Here is a 23,358-nt window from a genome sequence, read left to right on the forward strand (position 1 = left end):
CTGTTGCGACACTGAGGGGAGGCGGAGCTACAGTGTACCGGCACTGCTTCGCCCAGGGTGTGAGGCCTTCTCGGGGTCGCGGTGGCGAACAGCTGTCATCAACCCTTTCCTCTTTGTTACCTAACCACTTCCTGTGTGGTTCCACAGACCGACTGCGGTCATCTCGCCCCGGGACGCCGGCTTCCTCTTTTTCTAGCGAAGAAAAGTCTTTTGTAAGGTCAGAGTTGTGCTTCCACTGTTTGGAAGAAAGTCCAAAGTGGTGGAGGATGGACCGATTAACCGCTACAGGTTAGAGTGGGGTTTGGCATCATCATCATCATCATCGTCACCACCATCTCTTCTCTCCGGTTTCCTCTCACGGGGAGCTTTTCTAGAACTATCACCCTCTTGATCACATGACTCCTACGGTTAATCGATAACGCTGATCGACCTCCGCCCTCGCCATCGCCTCACTTCTTCCTGTCCCTCTGCTTCTCGCCGGGTCCATGACCTGGCTCGCCGTCCGACCCCTGGCGCCGCGGGGTCACCAGGATGCGGCCGTCGTCGGCGAACTGGAGTGCGTAGTCGGCGGCGGTCAGCGGCCTCCCCCCCTGGTCGCGGAGGCGGGAGAACACTTCCTGGTAGAGGCCACCGACGCGGCGCTTCATCTCCTGGACGGAGCGCAAGACCTCGGCCTTCTCCTTCAGCAGCCGCGCCCGGCGCCGCCGCAGCCCGGCCACGCCCTCCTCCAGGTCCACCAGGACGTCCAGTTTGCGCCGGCGGCAGTTCTGGGCGGCCATTTTGTTCTTGCCTCGCCGACGGATGTCGCGGACCAGGGCGAGCTGCGCCTCGCTGAGGCGGTGTTTGGCCAGCAGCGTGTTGAACTCGTCCACCGGCAGGTTGACGATGCGCTCGTTGGAGAAGGGGATCTTCATGGCGCGCGCCTGGCGCTCGTCGCGCCCCCACGCCTTGTCGGAGGCGACGTCGCCGCCGCGCCCGTAGGGTTTGGCGTTGAGGCGCCGCGACCTGGGGGTCTTCGGGGCCTTTCCCGGGGCGGCGGCGGAGGCGGGGCCAGGCTGGTTGTAGGTGTGGTCGTGGCCCACGTGCTCCAGTCGTGGGAGGCGGCGGTAGCGGTCGAAGTCCTGGTAGCTCGTAGCGCAGATCTTACCCATGTCCGTGGAGTACCCTCCCACCGCCCCCTCCTCCTCCTCCTCCTCCACAGCCTCCATGTCCGAGTCGTACCCCCCGGCCCCTCGGTCGGAGAACAGGCTGGCCTCGCTGGAGGCCGAGGAGCGCGAGGACGAGGAGGAGGAGTAGGACGCCTCAGAGCCGCTGGGGGAGGCGGGGCCGTGGCTGAAGTCGAGGGAGAGGCCGGAGTCGGAGTCTCCCAGCTCCTCCTCCTCCTCGTCCAGGCGTGAGGCCAGGAGCTGGCTGGCGTCCTCCTCCTCCAGAGCCAGGTCCAGCAGGCTGATCTCGTCCAGGAGGCCGGTGGCGGCGGCGTCCTCCAGCAGGGAGCCCAGCGAGCTGGGCAGGCTCTGCTCCTCCTCCTCCTCCTCCTCCTCCGGGAAGAGGCCGGAGGTCACGGGGTGGCCGGCCGCCGTGCCGTTTGGCGCCAGAGCGGGCGGGTGGTGGAAGCTGGCATTAAGGTTGTGCGTGGCGCTGGGGGGCGGGGCGAACAGGCCCGGCTGGGGGCGGCTCGGGGGCTCCGGTGGGCCGCTGCTCCCTGCCGCGGCGCCCGTCAGGAGCTGTAGGGGGTCCCTGGGGGGCGGGGAGGCCTGGCGAAGGTTCACGTCCCGGTGGACCGGGTTAGGGCGGCGCTCTACGGAACCGGAACCCTGGATGGGTCCAGAACCCATGGCGTTATCGGCGCCACCGCTTGGGAAAGGGGTGGGCGTCGAACTCATGTCCATGTCCTTTAGAAAAGAAAACAAAACGAGTGAGTTCTCTACGGAATGGTTGAATGGTAGAATTATCACCCGGCGCACAGAAACGAGCACGCGGACGAGAAAAGACAGCGGCGCGCACCTCGGGCTCCATGATGGCCAGCAGGTCCTGCCACTGCTGCTCCAGGTCCAGGGAGGGGTCGTCATGGGCCAGCAGGGGGGAGAGGAGAGGCCGTCTGCCGGGGGAGGGCTCCTCCAGCCCAGCCTCTCTGAGATCCAGGTCCTCAGCCTCAGACAGCTGGAAACAAACGGCACCAGGGTCAGCAAAAAACAGACTGGACTAGACTGAAATACAATCTGAAAAGAAGAAGAGGAGAGGAGGAGAGAAGAGCAGTGAAGTGGAGAGAAGAGAGGAGAGAAGAGCAGTGAAGAGGAGAGAAGAGATGAGAGGATAAGAGAGGAGGAGAGTGGAGAGAAGAGGAAAGGAGAGAAGAGGAGAAGAAAGGAGGAGAGAAGAGCAGTGAAGAGGAGAGAAGAGGAGAGAAGAGCAGTGAAGAGGAGATGAGAGGATAAGAGAGGAGGAGAGTGGAGAGAAAAAGAAAGGAGAGAAGAGCAGTGAAGTGGAGAGGAGGAGAGAAGAGAGGAGGAGAGAAGAGAGGAGGAGAGAAAAGCAGTGAAGAGAGAAGAGGAGAGGAGAAAAGAAAGGAGGAGAGGAGTGGAGAGAAGAAGAGAGGAGAAAAGAGAGGAGAACAGAGAAGGTCCCATACCTGTTGTTCCTGTCCAAATGGGAAGGAGTCCTCCAGGAGACGAAGACACTCCTGCAGGGACATTGAGCTCTGGGCCTCCAGACCGGCGAACTGCAGAGACACAAACAAGGACAAGGACGTCGTGTATCACTGTCTGGAGGAGCGCGGACGCAATACGAGTCAATAAGACTAAGATTCGATTAGCTAATATTGTCCGATAGCAGAAATGTGGTTTGTGTGGACAGCAGGTAGGCAGGAACATACTAATCATATTAGATCACACACACACACACACACACACACAGATACATGTCTACTTTAATTTCCTCTGAAATGCTCTGACTACTTAATAGTGCAGATGGTAGCGAGAGAAAGCTTTGGCTTTGTCGACAAGCTATAGCAGGAGGCTTTGACAGGGAACAGTTGGACAAGCTTGGCTTCGTCAAGCTTGAAGCTTGGCCGCATCAAACATTTCTTTTCTTTTCACTATCTCTTGCTAGAGGCAAGTGAAAATGTTCTCTTTCAGAGAGACGCTTGCCCCACATCGCAGAGAGCACATTCTTCAGAGCCTAAGTTAGACTAAACAGTAGACAAAGCTATGGAGATCACTTTTGAACTGCTTTGCTATCAGCTAATAGTTGTTTTGGAGAGGCCGTGCATTGAGACAGGGCTCTAGACGCCATGTGATGCAGTTGTAGGTCAGCAGAGAGAAATGGGCAAGCCTTGGGGCAAGGCTTCCTAGAATCTAGAATGTTCCAGAGACTCTGTCTGAAACAAATCGTTCAAGGACTAGAGGCGCTTTCCCACCAGAAAACCCCCTGTACTTTTACTCCCGGGTGAAAATCCCCTAGAACTCCCTATTCCCTAGAATTGCGCATGTGGATCACGTTCAGACAGCCGGGTAGAAGCCCCGCCTCCCAGCGCAGAGCAGACAAGGGACTCGCCTGCTTCATAGCTGCTGTATAAAGCCAGTTGGAAGAGAGAGGGAAAATAACTCATTCACGGACTTCTGTAAATGTGGGGGAGGGATTCATCAGATGTCTTAGTTACAACATGATCTAGGAAAGCAGTTTCATGTTCATGTATGGGATTTATTCCGTTTTAGAAAATCTATTTGGAAAATCAACGTGATCGCTAAACACAGAAGCTTTTTTGCGCGGTGAATTTAAACATAGCGCTGTTGAAATAAAACTTGACCAGTAGGCTCCCTACTGCTCCCTTCTCAGCCAATCAGAAATGTTCAGCGTTGCCAGTAGGCTGCCTACTCAGCCAATCAGAAATGTTCAGCGTTGCCAGTAGGCTCCCTACTCAGCCAATCAGAAATGTTCAGCGTTGCCAGTAGGCTCCCTACTCAGCCAATCAGAGATGTTCAGCGTTGCCATCCCGCCCACAAAGTACTTTTCCCCCGGCAACAGTACTACCTCGTGAGCGGGGTCTTTTTAGGGGGTCGAAAGTTCGCCCATAGACCCAGGGCCCTTAGGTGTGAACTCGTTCTACCCCCAAATGTCGGTAATTCGGGGGAAAGTATGACGGGGCGGTGTGAAAGTGCTTTAGGTGTAAGCAGTCTTACAAAAGATTAACCTCTTTGACTCTTATAACAATTCGTTCTAGTCATCGCCAAACAAGACCCCAGAATCGGCTAGCTCCTGACGTCCCTCGGGTCAGAACCAAGCTGGGTACTGTGGCCCCAGAGCTTGGAATGAGATTTGGGAGACATTCAAATTAGAGACCTTTTTCTCTGTGGGCAGTTTAAAAAAATATATAAATTAAATTGCGGTGGAGGTTTGTGCTTACTTTTAAACAATGTTTTTATCCGTTTTATCAGTTTCCTCAGTTATTTCAATTTATTAACTTTAAATTCTACTTTTTCAGGTTTATCCATTTTTATGTGTATATGTGTGATGTCTTCATAATAATGTATTGATATGATGTTTTTGTTTTGTTTTGCGTTGTAACCAGGGCACCATTGCAAATGAGATCATGGTCTCAAAGGGCCTGCTGCCAAAATAAAGATTAAATAAAGAATTAAAGATAAAAAAGGGTGTTCTGACCAGGAGTTAGGAAACACGCTGACCCTCACACACTGATCCCTCACTCTCCAACAAACACGCACGCACGCGCGCGGGTGCACTTGATGCGTAACCAGGGCAGATCTGGGAGGGCGTGCTGCCCCGTCCTGCTCGGCTGGCAGCTGGGCCGTGTTTTGGTGAAGGCGGATCCGATTCCACCCTGAAAGCCCGTGTTGCCATAACAAGCGTAACGAGCATTTTTGGAAGTGTGTCATCGCCGGCTCAGTACGACCACATAATGTTGCTTCCCCGTGGCCGCGTTCTGGGGTCATTAGCGCCATGATGTTGTGAGCTGTCGTCCCGTGTTTAACACTGTGGAGCTTTGCTGAGAGAGAGAGGTGTCAGCAGTAAGACATCCGTTCATAAGACACAGAGCCTTATGCTGTCCATACACTAGAAGACTTTGATAAAACTTTTAAAAGATCTTAAAAAGACTCATCTGACACCCTCTCACATCTAAAGACTTTTAAAAGAGTTTTAAGTCACAGACTAGGAATCTGCAAATCGCCTATTGGTTGTTGATTATGGCCATGTCATTGAACCACGCAATTTGCATAAGACAAGACTAAAGACTGGTGAGAATACCAAACATGTTTGATATTGTCGTAAGGCCAAGACGTGACAAGGACTGTCCAGAATCGAGTTTTAAGACCACCTTACACCTAACGACTGTGTTCATGGGAGTGCGCAGCAACTCCAGCAAGACTCTTGAGATTTTATTCCCACTTTGGAATTTTGTCTGAGACTTTGAAATCGGGAGGTGGGGGGGGGGGGGGTGTCGGTAGGTGTAAGGCCGGCAGTAGTCTCACCTGCTCGGACAGTTCCTGGACCAGCTCTCTGTTCATACGGTCGTAGGTCGTACGCCCTCCCTCTCTCCAGTTGACTCTAGCCAGCTCCTCGTCCTCCTCCTCCTCTTCCTCCTCTCCATCCTCACCCAGGAGGAAGAGGGGAGGGGTGGGCTGGGTCCCGGGGTTGCGTCCGTACCCAAACGCCTGGTGCGGGTCGTGGTTCGAAGGCACCGGCCACAGCGTGTCCATCCAGTCCTCATTCTGTCGACAAACAACGGGTTCTCAACGTTAGCGAGACGAGCCGGGTTCAAATCCTGGTCCGAATGGCACTACAAGACCGTGTTAGCTCGCTTAACCTTTGACCTTCTGCACCACCCTCCCCAGTAAGCCTACTGTATCCTCCATGGTATATTTAGTGTGGAGTTTTAGACGTATCGTTGGAGGGCGGAGCCAGTCTACAGAGTTGGAAAAGGATCGCCCCCCCCCCCCCCAATCCATCACCCCCCACGGTCTTTACTGTTTCCATACCAGCATATACGTTAATAAACATTCTCTACACACAGAGGGTGTTCCTGAAAATAGACCGGGTCTTTGCACGTCCCCGTCGGGGCTTAGAGGAACCCGCCAACCCCGCTGTACCCCATACCAGGTCACCAGCAGGGAGCACAGGCCTGCTCACCATATGCATCGTGAAAAGTAGGTCTGTGTCCGGAAATATCCAAACGTCACATCATGCCTGCGCAGTATCAGAACTTGGGAATGGGAACGTATTGGTATTCAGCATGTCAGGACTCTGTATATAGATGATACACAGAATACACAAATATACAGAGTCCCAACACGCTATATACTCATACAGTACGCTCCCATCGTGGAGTTCTGGACTGCGTGTCCAGTTTTGATACTGTACATCTGTTGAGGACGTGACACCTGGTATTCACTACTACGGTGTAGGACGGATTATGAGTTTTAGCTTTTTTTTGGGGTAATTTTCCGGGAAAACTGAAATCTGAGCTCATCCAAGATAACATAACACTGTGGACGAAACCCTCAACTGATCCAAACAGATCTCAGAGAGGGAGAGACCAGGGCCATGTGGTTGGTAAGGGGGGTGTGTGTGTGTGTGCGTGTGTATGTGTGTGTGTGTGCCCATGTTAATGTCTGAAAGAGTGCTGGACAGATCTGTGAGAGTCCAGTAAACAGGCATTGCGAAAGTGAATGTATGAATGTGCGCCAGGATGAAGTCCTCTCGGGTTACAAAACAGCCACGTCCCCCCGGTTACAAGGCCAGAGTTCCTCAGTGTTACTCGGTGTTCCTCAGTGTCCTCCAAAGTGTCCTCTCCAAAACACATGGGGATGAGCAGCACGGGGACAACATGGACACTAGGGTTGCAAAATTCTGGGAATATTCACAAACTTCCCAACAGGAATTGATGTGATTTAATGGCCGTTAACAGAAATAAACTGGAAAGTGGAACGTATTCCTGTTAATTCCCTTAAATTTCCCGTTTATTCCCGTTAATCCTCATAAATTTCCTGTTATTCTCATGAATTCCTGTTTATTCCCATGGATGGTTTGTGAATATCCCAGGAATTTTTGCGACCCTAAATCGACCCCGACACTCTGCCTTCATCATGGAGCGCCGCAGACGGATAACAGCTACAATGCGACTATAAGTAGTTTACAAGTGAGGTCACGTTAGCGCCCCGGAAGGACTCTGGTCCAGTCAGCTGACCCGTGTGTTCACGCAACATTTCGTACCTCGCAGAACCCTGGTGGGTTTAAAACAAGTCCAGCCAAGTCCCAGCAAAGTGACACCCTATCTCCAAAAGGTGTTGACTTGCCCCAGACCCAGACAGCCAGACAGGGCCAAGCAATTCTACTGCAAAACCCTCTGACACCCCCAGCCCCCCCCCGCCCCACTCACCCCAGAAGCTGACAACAGCCGCTAGCTTCGACGTGCCCAGAAAAAAAAAGCTGGTTCATAAATACAAATGAGCAGCTGTGCCTGCGGCCGTGGCTGCTGCTCTGTGGAGCCGGTCGGGGTCAAGGTCGTTCGCACGGCCGCGGAGAGGGTTACCAGGGCCGTCGCCACACCAGCTGGGGGAGGGGGGGGGGGGGGGGAGTCCTAAAAGGGTTGGGGGGTATGAAAGCATCAGCTCAACGGGTTGGTCCATTTGAACTGTGAACAAAGTGAGAGCGACACCTCGGACAGAGGAGGGCAAGAGGGAGAGAGCACCGACGATCCGTTACCCAGACTCCTCAGCCATGTGAGAGGGCAGAGAAACTAGAGCACTTCAAAAACAACACAGAGATGTTTGGGTCAACAAGGGAGCGTGTCAACCAGGGATGTCGGTGAGGTGAAGGAAAATATGAGGCTTGTGAGGTTTTAAACTTAATCACTCCAGGCTGACAAACACCACCTGCGTGAGCCAGAAATAGCCCCACGTCCAACACGGGCACGCAGGGAGAACTTGAACACACCAGGGTCATGGCCAGGCTGTGTCCCGACAGCACCGGGGGTTTGGACCGACCCACACCTAGCAGCAGGGTGAACTTCCAAGATCTCGGGACAAGATCTTCCCCTATAAACTGCAGACAGATTGAAGGAGTGTAATCCGACCCTGGGCATGTACTGTTCCTAGACCTGATTGGCTTCCAGCCAGGGAATGAGGTAGAGGGGTGGGCGATGGTGGCGGTGACGTCTTTTATGACTCACAAACAACCAGCAGCAGTCTCTTCTGACCCATGCAGACTGCAGGGTGGGTCTGGAGAATTCGGCGTTCAGGGCATGCTGGGTCAGGCCGGGCCAGAATGCCCTGCTGCCGTCCACTGCTCCAAAAACACCCACCACAACCACCCCCTATCCACCCCCCACCCCCCAACAGTAGGACACATTCCCAGTCACATGCCGCAGCCCCCTCCCTCGAAACCCCCCCCACCCACTACCACCACACACGCACTCCTCCTGTCCAGTCAGTCTGTATCAACAAGCAGCTCTCGGTGGTTAAGTAATGTGGGAAAGTCCAGCTGAGGCTACCGGCATGTAACTCTCCCCTAGCCTAGCCTAGCTACGTAGCTCCACCGCTCATGTAACTCATAGCCTAGCCTAGCTACATAGCTCCACCGCTCATGTAACTCTCCCTTAGCCTAGCCTAGCTTAGCCTGGCCACATAGCTCCACCACAAGTAACTCTCCCCTAGCCTAGCCTAGCTACATAGCTCTACCGCTAGTGTAACTCTCCCCTAGCCTAGACTAGCCGGGCTACACAGCTCCACCGCTAGTGTTATTCGAACGCCCGCAGGCCGGGCAGACACACAGGCAGCGTTGCCCAACAGGCCGCCGGCTGCCAAGGCACAGGCCTCGACAACAGTCGGCACCTGCTAGCACAGACTGTCACTGTCTCTGGAACTGTATCCATGGACTTTAGATTGAGCACAGTTTATCTAGCCGGCCGATCTAGGAAGCATGATAGGTATTGGGCGTATAGATTTCAGAAATGTCCCGGTTGTCAAGTGATAGGTAAACACAATTAACATAAAGAGACCTTGTGACCCAAATAAAAGGGAATGGATCACTAATGCAGTGGAACAGATGTGTTTTCAAAGCTGAGAAGAGCTCATAGAATCGACAGCACACTAAACCTTGTGCGGGGACTCTCATCCATGAAATTAAATCCCACATTTGTTACACCATATGAGAATCATAATTAAAGGCTGTTCTGTATGAGAGCGTCTACTGTGTCAACTGGAAAATCATGAGGAAATATGATATGGGGTTAAGATTACTCAATCACGGAACCGTTGACTTATAAATAGTTAACTATAAATATTCTATCTGGCCCTGTAGACCGCCTAGCTCAGTAATGCTTAACTAAGTCACTGTAAAGATAGGAGCGTTCACTTCCTCGAACCAGGAGACGGGGAGTCCCCTGTTTGTTGTGTGTGTGTGTGTGTGTGTGTGTGTGTGTGTGTGTGTGTGTGTGTATTTAAAGGGAGTTGTCATGGGTGTATGAGTCTTCTCACCCTCAGTAATGCTGTTTTTCTGGGCCCTAATGTTATATTAGCAACAGGCTATAATTAGCTCAAGCTTTTCAACATTTTAATAGATGTCAATTCAACATTTGTAATACATGAAAGGACCTGTCATGTGCTACTGTACCCGACAGCGTGACTAAGCGCTACCACACACACAAACACACACACACACACACACACGCCTGTCTGACTCAGCCAGCGTTGCGTCTGCTTGCATCGCCCAGCGGTTTACCTCTTTAGTGACATCACCATCGCCGCCGCCATCCTCCTCCGCCGCGGGAGGCGCCGGCTCATCTGGGCCGTTCTCCCGGAAGGCGCCGTAGCCGGCCTCTGGTCCCGGGCCCACCCCTGCCACGGCGCCGGGCCTGAGGGCAGGTTCCGCCGGGTCCCCGGTTGGGTCCTCCAGCCCGGGGAGTCCAGTCAGCACATCGCTGTTCTCCCTGTGGACCAGCCACGCCTCCAGCTCCGCGCCGGGAACCTGGTGGGACGGGAATGGGTCAGAGGTCACACACTGCACCCTGGGAGGAACTCACATACTCCAAAGGGCCAAAGGGTGAGAGACAGACAGAGAGAGAGTCCGGTAAGTGTTTAAACGTTCAACCTGGAGGCGGTCCAGGGAGCGGACCCATCCCAGGAGCCTCCTGGCGGTGAAGAACCCGTCCAGGTCCACGCTCTTGGGGTGCAGGTCGTACCCGTCCAGACGGTTGCGGAGGTTGTGGAACTGGGTCTGGGTGAGGGCCGAAGAGGGCCCCAGGATCCTCTCCTGCCACGCCGGGAGGTAGGGGCCCACGTCCACCCTCACGCCGCACAGGCTGAGGAGGATGGCCACCTGGATCAGGCCCTCTGTGAAATACTTCTTCAGGTACAGCATGTCTTCGCAGATGGGTGCGGCCTCCAGAGAAATGTCTCCCGGCACGGTTTACTCTACAGAAACCAGGGGGAGGGAGCTGCTGGCAAAATACCAAGTGTAAAAGTCTCAAATGTTTTGATTATCAAGCCTAGTTGTTTGTCTGTGGCTTCAGCCCTGGGAGGTGAAAAATGGGGATACGATCAGGCTAAATCAAAATAAATTGTCTTTCTAAATATTTTCACAGATAAAAATAAAGAAGAAAAATTAAAAAATGTCCAGTCCTATTCACTTCGCTCCTCGTGGCCTCCTATGGATAAAAAATATATAACAATCAAGAAAGAGCTGATCAACTGTAAAGTAACGGAAATTAGTAGCATATGAGGCGTTGGACTAGCGCCAGTTGAGGTGTGAAACATTCTTGTAGGCTCTAACTTTAGACATGAGGTTATCAGGCGAGAGTCCTTATATCCTTATCATCAGAAACCAGAAACTTCAGCTTCCTTCTAGAACTTGTTTGGTTTGGTAATGACTGTGGCTCTGGCTCGGCTGACAGGCCCTCCGTTGTGCTGAAATAGCTATGCCTCCCGGGAAGTACCGTTTCTTCCGCCAGTGGGTCACAATAATAACCGTCCATCAAGCGCCAACGAACTGGATAGGCTAGGGCGGGTAAGATACTGAGCTGTTTGTCTTGCGCATGCCAACAGTCTTCCATGACACTTGGGTTAGGCAATTTGTCAGTTGAACTGGCTATGATTCGCTCATGCCCAACGTGTTATAGGAGGCTATAGCTGTGTATGAATTGTGCGTTTCCACATGTTAATAGCCTAATTATTTCGAACCCGACTTCACAACATCATTTCATTTCCCAAAGTCTCCAAGAGATAACAGTATATTTATTGAAATCAAATAAACTATTAAAATATGTAGGCTATTTCTAACAGTCAAATTGCCAAAGCCATCGATCAAAATTATTCAGTGTGAAACAGGAGTGAGGTGCCTCTTCATTGATCTTACCCGGCTATTGAGAAGAGAGATGGTCAATAACAGACGCATAAAGTGTAAATAATCCTCTTAATCCTGTGAGACTCGAGTGTTTCACTTCTCTGCTCGGAATCAGCCGGCGAGCGTTTATAAACCGTCCGTCCCCGGTGGCGCGTGGTCTCCTCCCCGTGACGCGACACCGGTTTCCTTTTCCATACCGTAACTTCGCTCCAAAACATCCAGCTCAGACGCCTACACAACACATGCCTCTCTCATCATGCACTCTCACCAACACATGGCTCTCACGCACTCCCTTACGCACGCACGCACGCACACGCGCGCGTACACGGGGTGGGGACGGGGACAGGCCTGAACCATTGCTGCCATCTGTCGTGTAGTTCCCTCACCTCTCCTGCAAAAGACGACTGAATGAGAACGTTCCCCTCACATTATAACAGGATATCATTAATGCACTCGATAATCATTAAAAACCGTTATTTGGATTATTTGATTATAATTCATGTTATTGACACGACAGTTGTAGGCCTAGAGCATTTTAATAAAAGTTTTAATACATGTCATTCATCAGCATTTGAAGAAAAAAAAAACAACACAATATCAGTACATAGAAGGCAATGTTGAAAGCAATCACCATGAATAACATGACAGTTAAATATGACAGGCAGACTTCAGCGTTCTTGGCACCGCATGAATGGCTTGACAGAGGCATAAATAATCTTCATAAACACTCTTGGAATGACACACAAGCAGGCACACGAGGGTCCCATCGATTTTCAAGCCCACCTAGTTGCGCTCCATATCCTCTATGTAACAGTCTAACTTGTGCAAACTTACAAGATATCCACAACCCCTGCTCTACACACCACAACGCTACTGCAAAATACATCAACATGGAACGCAATCAAACTCTACACTGTTGAAAAGGCACAAAAAAAGATGACAACAACATTGTAAAAGTGAAAAAAATGTGGGAGGGAAACACAAAAACACAGTAGGATCCTAAATTATAAAAGGATTATCCCAACCTTCAGTTTGGTACACACACTTCAGTTAACCATGTTAAAACATCTTTAACACTTGAGTTACAGTACGTTAGTCCTACGGCAGGACGTCTTATCGTAGCGCTTGTCCCGCGTCCGTGTGCGTGTCTGGGTGGACAGTGGGGGTGTGGGACAGTCGGACGGATGAGCTGGAGCGGTGAGACTAATGCATTGTGGGTAGTGAAAACAATCTTCAACGGATTAGTGTATCTGGCGAAATATGTTACCTACACACCGCCAAGTTTACCGTCGGTAGATATGGCTCACTTGTGACCCTTAAATATCATAACTCTGTTTTTATACCCCTCCTCACTTCCTCCCTCGCTCCCAAATGGCCATAACAAGCTCCACCAGCACCTAATGCTGTTAGATAACTTCATTTACGTCGGTTCAACGCTGCCGGAGCCGTCGGACGTAGGGGTCGGTCTGGGAACCGGATGGTGGTTCCCACGGTTCCACCACCCTGCCAAACGGGCGGTTCTCCTCAAGAACTTATAAGGAAATACGTAGGCAAAGTAAAAAACCTACCATTGATTCTGAAATGAGTGGTAGAGGAATGAGACGTCAGAGAGAGAGGGATAGAGAATTGCGGAGACGGGCACACCGAGCACAAAGTCACTTCCTTCGCCCTCCCACCCCACCACCTACGACCTACAGTGGTGACCTATGACCTCTGACCTAGGAGCCGGCCTCCTGCTCCTGCCCCAGGGCCTCCAGCAGCATGCCCATGGGCGTCCTCTTCAGACCGATGCTCTCCAGCTTGTTCTCCAGCTTGTTCTTCAGGCTCCGCAGCCTCACTGAGGCGTGGACCAGGATCACTGAGGAGAGGGAGGGGGGGGGGGAGGGAGGGAGGGAGGGAGGGAGGGAGGGAGGGAGAGAGAGAGGGAGGGAGGGAGGGAGGGAGGGAGAGAGAGAGAGGGAGGGAGATAGAGAGAGAGGGAGAGAGTGATGGAGGAAGGGAGAGAGGGGGAGATGGAGGGAGAGAGAGAGAGAGAGGGAGGGGGAGGGCGAGAGGGAGGGAGGGAGAGAGTGATGGAGGAAGGGAGAGAGACAGACGGAGGGAGGAAGGAAGGGAGAGAGAGAGGGAGGGAAGAAGAGAGAGAGGGGGAGGGAGGGAGGGAAAGAGAGAGGGAGGGAAGAAGAGAGAGAGAGGGAGGGGAGGGAGAGAGAGATGGAGGGAGGGAGGGAGAGAGAGGGGGAGGGAGAGAGAGGAAGAGAGAGAGGGGGAGAGGGAGGGAGAGAGAGGGGGAGAGAGGGAGGGAGAGAGAGGGGGAGGAAGAGAGAGGGAGGGAGAGAGAGGGGGAGAGAGAGGGGGGCGATGTTTTACACACCATATTCTGCTTATATTTAACTGAATAAAACATCTATTAATTGAACCACTTTGTCCAACTTTATTGTACCTATGACCTTTCTGTATGCATTCTGGTTAGTGTAGTACTAATCTGTATATGTTATCAGATACCACAGGGAGGAGGTATGAAGGGGTAAAAAGGCAAAGAGACGGTACAATATTACTTCTAACCGAGAAAAACAGAGATCAGATGACAAGAGGCAAAAGCTAAGAGGTCATCCTAGACCAATAGGAACGCTCACTCAAGATGGGGAAGGCGATGCCGAACAGGAAGACGGCCACGCCCCCCAGCGCGGACAGGAGGAGGTAGCTGGCGCCCAGGATGGCGAGCAACGCCAGGGTCGGGTGGTTGCGGCGGAACCTCCGGACGGGTGCGCGGTTCTCCGCCGCCCAGACGAAGCCAAGGAAGAACGCGGTCACCACCGCGCCGCCGAGGAACAGCTGGAACGGCTGGAGGTACCTGTCAGGAGCGGAGCGGGGGGGTCAGAGGGCGCCGTTAAAAACAGATGATGAGGGATGATGAGCAACCCTGGTTAATGATGTAGTCGAATTGGACTTTGAGGTGCAGGGGCTCTGTGATTAAACACCATTCATAAAACACACGAGAGAAATATGAGGACATGTCCCCTACTCTGTTCTAGTGGGCCTATGACCTATCACCCGAGTTCAGGGGTCTGTTCAAAAACATGCAAGGTCACGTTCATATAAAGTTGTATTGTAGCCAGATGTGTCTGACGCGGGCTAGACAATTAAGGTTGTACTGTAGTGGTAACCAAAGGAGTGTGTATGGTTAAATTGCAGAAATGTTACCGTTTTTACATTAGTGGTGGTTATAGTGTGCATAGACTATAAGTGTGTCCATCATAAAGAAGTGGGTATCTTTCTGCGTACCTCCGTACCCTCATACACCGCTGGCTAATGACAATCACAGGATCCTTAGGTTAGGCCTCGGTTTGCCAATAATCCTATTTTCGACAGCAAAAGTCTTGAGTCTATGCTAAAGACGCAGCTATATGTAATGAGGAAAGAAATCTCAGAATCACGTCAGGAAACTTACCCTACAATGACCAAGAACGCCAAGGCAGAAGCGAAATAGTTGGACTGGTAGTAGAGCAAGTTGTTGATTATTCTATTGTTCCATCGCTCTAAGTTGCGGATGTCTGGCACGGCGAACCGAGCCGAGCCCAAAACAAAATCATCCAAGGTTCGGAGGGGTGGAGATTGCACGTCTACCATTTTCGATACCACAACAGCCTACATTTCCCAGCATTCAACGGGAGGGGCATTCGATTTAGGGGCATTCAGGACCATGCGCGCGCACTGGGCTGCACATTGCTGCGCGTTTGTACAGACAGCATGTACAGTAGCCTAGGCTACAGAGTCCAAAAGAATCCCTAAACAATGTGCTAAAATATAGCCCTAAATGTTGTGTATTTTTTGCCCCTATCCCATTTTGTCAGCTCAGTCCTCATAGACCCGCAATCCTATTGGCTTTAGTTTCCTTATCTGCTCAGTCCACATAGACCCGCAATCCTATTGGCTTTAGTTTCCTTGAGCATCGTATCTTAATATATCCAGTTTAGTTCATGCAACACTTGCACTTGCAATAATCCCTAAACACCACATCAATCTGACTGAAGAATATTTTGTCATATTCATATAGGTTTAATGGATTATGACCATGGTAATTATTTTTCAAACAATTCTGTAAACAGCCAATTGGTGGTGTTTGCTATGCAAGAGTGTTATATTAGATTACTCTGTGCAAATTAGTACCAGGATTTTTTATTTATTTTTATTTAGCCTTTATTTAACCAGGAAAGGTCCCATTGAGATTAAAAATCTCTTTTTCAAGAGAGACCTGGCCAAGACGGGCAGCAGTGCAATCCAAACACATAGTTACAGACGAAAAATACAACAGAAAACACAGAGATGCAACAGTAATACAATTTACACATGTGACTTGGTGATTTGGCTATATGGCAATACGCTAGTTAAAAACATGAACATACTGTTAAATCAACCTCTAAAACCTTCATAGTGGATTTAAAAACATCGATTGAGACCTGCTCCTCAAGTTTGAGATCATTTTGTAGCATGTTCCAGGCAGAAGGAGCCGAATAACCATTTTCCCCTTTTCTGTTCTGACTTTGGGAACAGACAGCAGCAAGAAGTCCTGTCATCATATCAGGATTAGTCTTATATTGTGTGAAGTTCTGTTTCGATGAACAGAGTTGCCAGGCATTTCACTTTTTCCAGATCACAAAATTAACTCCAGACCCTTACTAGCAAAGAGGAGATGGTGGTTGTGTTAAATTATATGCTTGAGTGAGAGATTACATGCTGCCTGTGATCCCTGCTGTTTAGAAAATGCATGCAGCCTCCGGTAGACTCTTATTTTGAAAGTCCATGCATGATTATCGCTGCTGCGCCTCTCTGTCGTAGACGCGCTGCTGCAGCCGACCGGATTGACAGCTCAGAGCTGTCCACGTCAACACCAGAGAGCCATGGATTCCACGTCTCTGGTAAGCGCTCAGCTGAGTTAAAGCTCAGATAGACACATTTACAAACAACCAACAGCTTTCAAATACAAAAATTATACGTGTAATCCTCGGAAAAGGCTGTGTCGATTCTCTGTGTGGTAGCCTATATGTTGTAGGCTTGATGTCATGCTGTAACCGAAGCAGCTATCTCGATATAATCGATATGGCAATTTTTAGAAGGATTTCAGCGTAGATAATGAATGACTCTATTCTAGTCTAACTGCACGAGCGTCACTGTCTTATCCGAGTGTTCTGCGCGAGCCTACATCGCGAGAATCAACATGTGTTGCAGTTTTATTCAATGACATATGCTGCTGTGCCGCAAATAACTTCTCGTTTGCCTCTCCTGAGAGTCTGTGGTTGAAAACTTATACCGAATGAGTATGATTTAATCCGAGTTAATAACATGACTTTATCTTTCAAACTATTGAACTATTACAGGAGTTTACGTCCGTTAGAAGGGCTTATGAGTTAGTACTATCTAACCGTGCCATGTAGCCTACATTGTGAAAACTGCACAGTGCGTCTGCTGAACATTTTCGGTGCCACGTCCTCCACTTGGTTTCACTCGGGGTGCGTTGCGCACCATTTTACTCACTCTAAAAACTAGATTCCACAGGTGGTCACGACCAGGATGCCGCTATTAGTCTACGACTTTATGACTGCGGAAATGCACCATACTAATATGAATGAAAGATTAAGTATCCACGCGTAAACTTTAAACTGTGCATTAACTTTGATGAGAAATCGGCCTGCTTGGCTGAGCGAACACTCGCACACCTTTCTCACACGAAGCTGATAAGAGCTGACCATTTTGACCCAGATTAAGATATATGGATCGTAGGAGATGAGATTAATTTGCTCAAAGGCTGTTGCGTTGCTCTGTGAAAATTGGCAGCGTTTTCTTAAGTAGGCGGGGTTGGGGATCTGCGCTCTGGCAGGAGGCCTGTGGCTGCTCTGTTCTCCTAGGGGTGGATGCTAGAACCTTTTTCACACTAAAACCTGTGTGTGTGTGTGTGTGTGTGTGTGTGTGTGTGTGTGTGTGTGTGTGTGTGTGTGTGTGTGTGTGTGTGTGTGTATGTGTGTAAGGCATCCCTGTTGGCTGATAGCAAGGGCTGCACATGATGATGTCCCAAACCCTGCTCAAAATAATGTTGCCTGTTCAGTTATCTGATATCCTCATTGAATTGCAAATAGCCAGTAGCCTACTTCTAAGGCCCTGAGATAAGCCTGCAGATGGCAAGCTTCCTTGGTCTCAGACAAATGGGAGTTGGATGTAGCAGGTTAATTATTGAATCGGGGTGCTCTCTAAAATGTCTCCTGCTCACTGGGTAAGGCCGTGCTTTTCTAAACATGCATCTGTGTAAAGCCTGTAGCTCCCTGCTATCTTTCGAAGGCTGATCGGATCTCCCGACAACCTACCTTCGACTCAAGACCGGTGGGCCAGTCCCCGGATTTTGTTCTCGGGCCCAAGTTCTGTGATACACTTAGGCTCTGAGTCTGTGGTAGTCAGTGCATAACAGAACTTTGGTCCGGTCCTACCTGGACACACCGACATGGAGGAGGAGCATCCAGGATCTCTTGGATGGAGAATATCGACGTCACTCACCACGTCATCTCCACTGATACTGTTGTTTTAGGGATTTCAAGCTTCATTACAGTATTGTGCAACCATCTGAGAATGGAGGACAGTTTAAACAGGTCTCATCTTGTTTTGCCAGGTCGTGTTGGTCATAGTATTATTACAGTGCGCGTTTGTCTTTCAGGAACCCTCACTGTACACGGTGAAAGCTGTCTTCATCCTGGACAACGATGGAAACAGGCTCTTATCAAAGGTCTGGGGGTTAAAAACCTACCACCAACTCCACTATCTGAACAGTGAAATAGAAAGCATACATCTGTATAAAGCTTCACACCCGTTTGGGAGTAATTATATGTTTGTTGGTAGTTATTTCAGGTTCCAATTAAGCAACCTTGTCAACCCACCTTTTTTTTTTGCTGTTTGTATGTTTTAGTACTACGACAAAGAGCTGTATCCCTCCATGAAGGAGCAGAAGAACTTCGAGAGGAACGTTTTCAACAAGACACACAAAGCCGACAGTAAGTTTCACCCTCCAAATGTGAACGATGTTCAGTCCTATTTTATGAGGTAATAAAAACAAAAAAACATACCAAAGTCAAGTATCTGATGCTAAAGAAAGAAGTGTCTTGTCTCAATTAATTCACTCACGGTACAGTTAGATATGCTGGATGTATGTATGAAGATTTATGATGTCCGTTTGAACGACATGATAAACCAGAGCCTAGTTGTGCACCAGCCTAGTTGTGTTTTAACCTGAGGGTACTGCACTCACCGTCTTCATTTCCCTGGGAAAACATGGGGTGTGAGTTATTCTGGGTCACAAACGTTTGTTCACACACCTCTTATATGTCCTCCGCCATAGAAACCAAACCGCAGCACTAGCCGCGGTGCTACCCCGGGGCTCAACCTCCCATTGGCTGATTGTTAGAGTAAGGAGAAACGGCATTGGTTCCTTTGGGTTCCTGTGAGTTCGGGTTACGGGGGAACAAAAGGGGAGGGAACCTGTTCTGCGACGGACAGCTCTCGTACCGTCTTTTGTGCCAATGACATTCAGTCATCCGACACCTCGGGATCACCTGGCTCCCCTGGAGAGTGATCTCTCCCTCATCCTCTCCCTCTCATCCTCTCGCCTCCCACGCTAGGCTACCTCCTCCAATCAGCCCTCATCCTCTCTCCACCCTCGCTAGGATACACTCTACCTCCTCCAATCAGGCCTCATCCTCTGTCCACCCTCGCTAGGCTACACTCTACCTCCTCCAATCAGGCCTCATCCTCTGTCCACCCTCGCTAGGCTACACTCTACCTCCTCCAATCAGCCCTCATCCTCTCTCCACCCTCGCTAGGCTACACTCTACCTCCTCCAATCAGGCCTCGGCCTCATTTCCTTATAAAGATGTTGGTGGATGTCTCCAGAACCTTTGCTTTATGTGTGTGTTGATAATGTCCATCCATAGAAATATGACCCTGTCGTTTTATTTATCTCTATATCTTATGTCCTCCTATCTTATGTCCTCCTCTCTCTCTCTCTCTCTCTCTCTCTCTCTCTGTCTCTCTTTCCCTCTCTCTCTCTCTCTCTCTCTCTCTCTCTCTCCTTCTGTCTCTCTTTCCCTCTCTCTCTCTCTCTCTCTCTCTCTCTCTCCCTCTCTCTCTCTCTCTCCAGATGAGATTGTGTTCTTGGAGGGCATGACCATTGTGTATAAGAGCAGTATAGATCTGTTCTTCTACGTGGCGGGCAGTGCTCAAGAGAACGAGGTGAGAAGGTACTCTCAGAAAAACAGCACTATATGCCCTGTAGAACCATTCTTAACAGCAGAAGAACCATCTGTAAAAAGGTTCCAGGTAGAACGCCTTTCAGATCAGACCCATTCTGGGTTCCAGACAGCACCTAGAAATTCTGTGCCTTTTTCCCCAGAGGGTTCTTCTGCTGTAGAACAATGGTTCTACGTAGCACTCTGTTTCAGTTTCTTTCTTTGTGCGTGGCTGGAAGCCAGCACACCTAGTATAGCGTTTGTTGGGTTATCACTCCCTCCCTCCCTCCCTCCCGACAATGTTGGCCTGCATTTCTTTGTTGGAACCACAAGAGACAGTAGTCCCAGCACACCAAAATCAAGAAGGACACCAAAATCAACCAGCCGATCTCCACTGCATAAGTAGAGTAGTGGTCAGAGCATTGGACTCCCACCCGGGAGACCGGGGTTCAAGACCCGATGGGGATGACTTTATGGGGCTATACCCCAAACCTCCACATGTTCATCCTTTCACTCCAACCTTTTTATCCCTTACCTAAATTCCACAAGTAGCATAGTGGTCAGAGCATTGGACTCCCACGCGGGACATTCTCAGAGATGACTGTCTATCCACTTCACCACCTAAAGGGAAGTGCATACAGCAGGTAATGATTTTTGTCCAGAAACAGAAGTTGAACTAATTGCAGCAAAATAGCTAACGTTACATCAGCTTTAGCCACTGACCGCTACCATTAATGTTATGGAAGCTGCTGCTAGTTGTTGTGAGCTCATGAGCTAACTGGCTATCTCGCTCATATTGTGCTGGATAAGCATTGGAAGCATTGGAACTGATGTGTCCAGGCGACAAGACCTATCTTATTTTATCAGACATTATTTCATGTCATTTCAATTCACAGCTATTTCAGTGGCATGACTAGCTTCCGCCCTACCAGTCCTGAACAGAAACAAGCCAGCCACGCACATATGCCAGGCTGGACCTGGCCTGGTTAAATGAGAAGGTTCACAAGGACACTCTGGTGGCACTTCAGACTACCCACAATGCATTTCTCCTGTGTCGCCCCTGGCTTGTCTGTCTGTGCTGAACAGCTGCTATCTGCATTGCTCTCTCTCTCTCCCTCTCTCTCTCCTCTCACAGCTCATGCTGATGGCTGTGCTCAACTGCCTGTTTGAAAGCCTGAGTCAAATCCTGAGGTAGGTTTTCCACGTGCTTCATCAAACTCCGAACAATGAAAAGCACCAGTATAATATTACAGGCCTATTAATGTATACGAGCACCAGATCTGAGCTCTCGTTTTTATAACCTCCATGGCATCAGGTCAGGGAGGAGCAGCCAGTCTATTGTACATAATGTACAGATCAGTTCAGATTAGTTAATGAAGTACATCTGCAACAACATGTGAATAATGGGTCAATAAACAGAAATAGGTTGATTTCAGAGTTGGGTACGATGTTCTTGGCTTTAAGTGTTTCTCCATCTGTGTTCAGGACCTGTTAGTAATTTCTGGGATCTTTTTATCTTTTATTGAACCTTTATTTAACTAGGAAAAGGGGTCTCATTGAGATTAAAAATATCTTTTACAAGAGAGCCTTGGCCAAGACAGGCAGCAGCACAGTTAAAAGGTTTCAAACATAAAACAAGCAATTACATTTATCCAAAGCGACTTACGGTAATTGCATTTAACATAGGTAATGTACAGTAACTACTACTCACAACTCATAAGTGCATCTCATTTCTAAACAAGTGATTAAGAGCATAATCTAGTGTTAAAACCAAAGTGCAAGAGTGGCAAAATATAAATAGGCTCTTAAGAGGAAGGGTCCTGGTAGAACGATTAAAACAATAGAAAACAAAGGACAATTTACAGAATCATTCATCCTCATTCAAACCATCTGTAGCCAGATGAGTTTGATTCCATGTAATCGTTTAAAAGCATTTTAGAAGCTTTATTGTCATCGTACAAGAAATACAACAACATGTTGTTTGGCAGCATCTCTCTTGTAGCAGCTACAATATCACAATCAAATCAAAAAATAAAAATAAAATGTAAAGGCATCCAGGAGAGAAGCTCTCAAAGGCTCGGGCTGTTTTGCAGCTGGTTCCAGGCAGAGAGCAGCCATATCTGAACACCCTTTCTTACCCAGCTCAGTACGGACTCCCAGGACAGCTAGTAGGAATGAGTCCTGCTGTGACCAAAGACAACTTCACGTGCCTTTTTGGAGGATGTAGATCTGTAGTTGAGCTGGAAGCAGACCTAGAATAGCCGTATACATGAGGATGCACCGGTGGATGAGTGTTACGGGTGGATCTGGGTTATTATGGGATGTGCGAGTGTGACAGACCCCGCCGGAGTCGTCACTCACCGGGGAGTAGAACAACAGCTTGACAGGGACCGGAGCCGTTACCATGGAAACCAATGCAGTAGCATTGCAGGGAGAGAGAGTGAATGGAGCTTTGATAAAATTCACCCCCCCCTCTCTCTCTCTCCTCCCCCATGGCTCCTTCTGTAGTTCCCCCAAACTTCCACCCCGTAGTTAAACGGTACCACAAAAAGTGAATCTCTCTTTATGGAGCCAGAATGACATGCTTTAAAATGTCAGCCAAAGTAAAAACGGCGTGGGGATTCAGAAACCGGTGATCTTGGTGATCTTGGCTCTGTGTAGCAAAGCGTGTTTGTTGTCGTTCCCAGGAAAAACGTGGAGAAGAGGTTTCTGCTGGACAACCTGGATGGGGTCTTCCTGGTGGTGGACGAGATCGTAGATGGAGGGTAAGACAGCAGAGCTGGAGCTGCAGTAGGGGAGGGAGAACCCGTTCACTCCTGGGTCATTAGAACTGGGAGGTTCTTACTAGTAGAACCCGTTCACTCCTGGGTCATTAGAACTGGGAGGTTCTTACTAGTAGAACCCGTTCACTCCTGGGTCATTAGAACTGGGAGGTTCTTACTAGTAGAACCTGTTCACTCCTGGGTCATTAGAACTGGGAGGTTCTTACTAGTAGAACCCGTTCACTCCTGGGTCATTAGAACTGGGAGGTTCTTACTAGTAGAAGCCTGTTCACTCCTGGAATTGGGAGGTTCTTTTTTAATAAATAAAAAAAAAAAGTTATAATAATATTTTGGGATTTGGTAGCCAATTACACCCGATGTATTATCCAATGGCCCCATTACTGCTGTAGAAGATTGGTCTACTCCAGGTGACTTTAGCCGGCGTTCTACTTGTGTTCTGCGGTTCTCTGAGTGACCGATCTTCCTGCCGTTCCGTTTCCAGGGTGATACTGGAGAGCGACCCCCAACAGGTGCTCCAGAAGGTCAACTACAGGGTAGGACATGAACACTTCTGCCTCTGCTCTAAAATACACCTCGAACAAAACGGAACAGAGAGATGTAGACATCAAACAAGAACCATAATTCACCACTTAGACTCCTCCCCCAAACCTCCACACACCCAACATCCTTCTTCATATTCCTCTCCCAACTCTTACAGGTATGTCTTTCTCCCCCACCCCCTACCTCTCTCTCTCTCTCTCTCTCTTCGCTCCACCCTGGCCCCGCCCCCTCATGTCTTCTCCACCTATCAGCTCGTCTCAGAGCAAGCTTATGGCTTCGTCCTGTTTGACTACATCACTGGTAACATTGACGGACAGGTGGAGAAAAGCCAGCTCCTATAGCCAGCGCCTCACAGCAGGGGGGAGAGTGGGTGAGGAGCAGCGGGAGAGAGAGAGAGAGAGAGAGTGAGAGTGAGA

At 49.7% G+C, this 23,358-nt stretch overlaps 3 protein-coding genes across 3 annotated transcripts in view; 1 reads left to right on the forward strand and 2 right to left on the reverse strand.

Moving 5' to 3' along the window:
* Positions 1–449: 449 nt before the first annotated feature.
* On the reverse strand, positions 450–10,374 carry nfe2l1a (nfe2 like bZIP transcription factor 1a; the record flags this gene model as incomplete). Its single annotated transcript, XM_084448512.1, has 9 exons — positions 450–1,892; positions 2,005–2,160; positions 2,630–2,719; positions 5,487–5,590; positions 7,475–7,566; positions 7,720–7,753; positions 7,890–8,058; positions 9,736–9,981; positions 10,105–10,374. 9 exons carry the CDS (start codon positions 10,372–10,374, stop codon positions 450–452), a joined length of 2,604 nt encoding a protein of 867 aa, XP_084304638.1.
* Positions 10,375–13,073: 2,699 nt separating this feature from the next.
* On the reverse strand, positions 13,074–14,982 carry praf2 (PRA1 domain family, member 2; the record flags this gene model as incomplete). Its single annotated transcript, XM_084448679.1, has 3 exons — positions 13,074–13,213; positions 13,989–14,206; positions 14,804–14,982. 3 exons carry the CDS (start codon positions 14,980–14,982, stop codon positions 13,074–13,076), a joined length of 537 nt encoding a protein of 178 aa, XP_084304805.1.
* A 1,231-nt stretch (positions 14,983–16,213) lies between these two features.
* copz2 (COPI coat complex subunit zeta 2) overlaps positions 16,214–23,358 on the forward strand; it is a 10,391-nt gene continuing 3,246 nt past the window's right edge. The window contains exons 1-7 of the mRNA XM_084449266.1: positions 16,214–16,271; positions 18,056–18,124; positions 18,305–18,389; positions 19,532–19,623; positions 20,755–20,810; positions 22,307–22,384; positions 22,884–22,935. Of these exons, the coding sequence (XP_084305392.1) occupies positions 16,254–16,271; positions 18,056–18,124; positions 18,305–18,389; positions 19,532–19,623; positions 20,755–20,810; positions 22,307–22,384; positions 22,884–22,935 (450 nt within the window). The 5' untranslated portion in view covers positions 16,214–16,253. The remainder of the gene's footprint in view (positions 16,272–18,055; positions 18,125–18,304; positions 18,390–19,531; positions 19,624–20,754; positions 20,811–22,306; positions 22,385–22,883; positions 22,936–23,358) is intronic.

The sequence above is a fragment of the Borostomias antarcticus genome (assembly GCF_949987555.1).
Source record: "Borostomias antarcticus genome assembly, chromosome: 14".
Taxonomy (NCBI): domain Eukaryota; kingdom Metazoa; phylum Chordata; class Actinopteri; order Stomiiformes; family Stomiidae; genus Borostomias; species Borostomias antarcticus.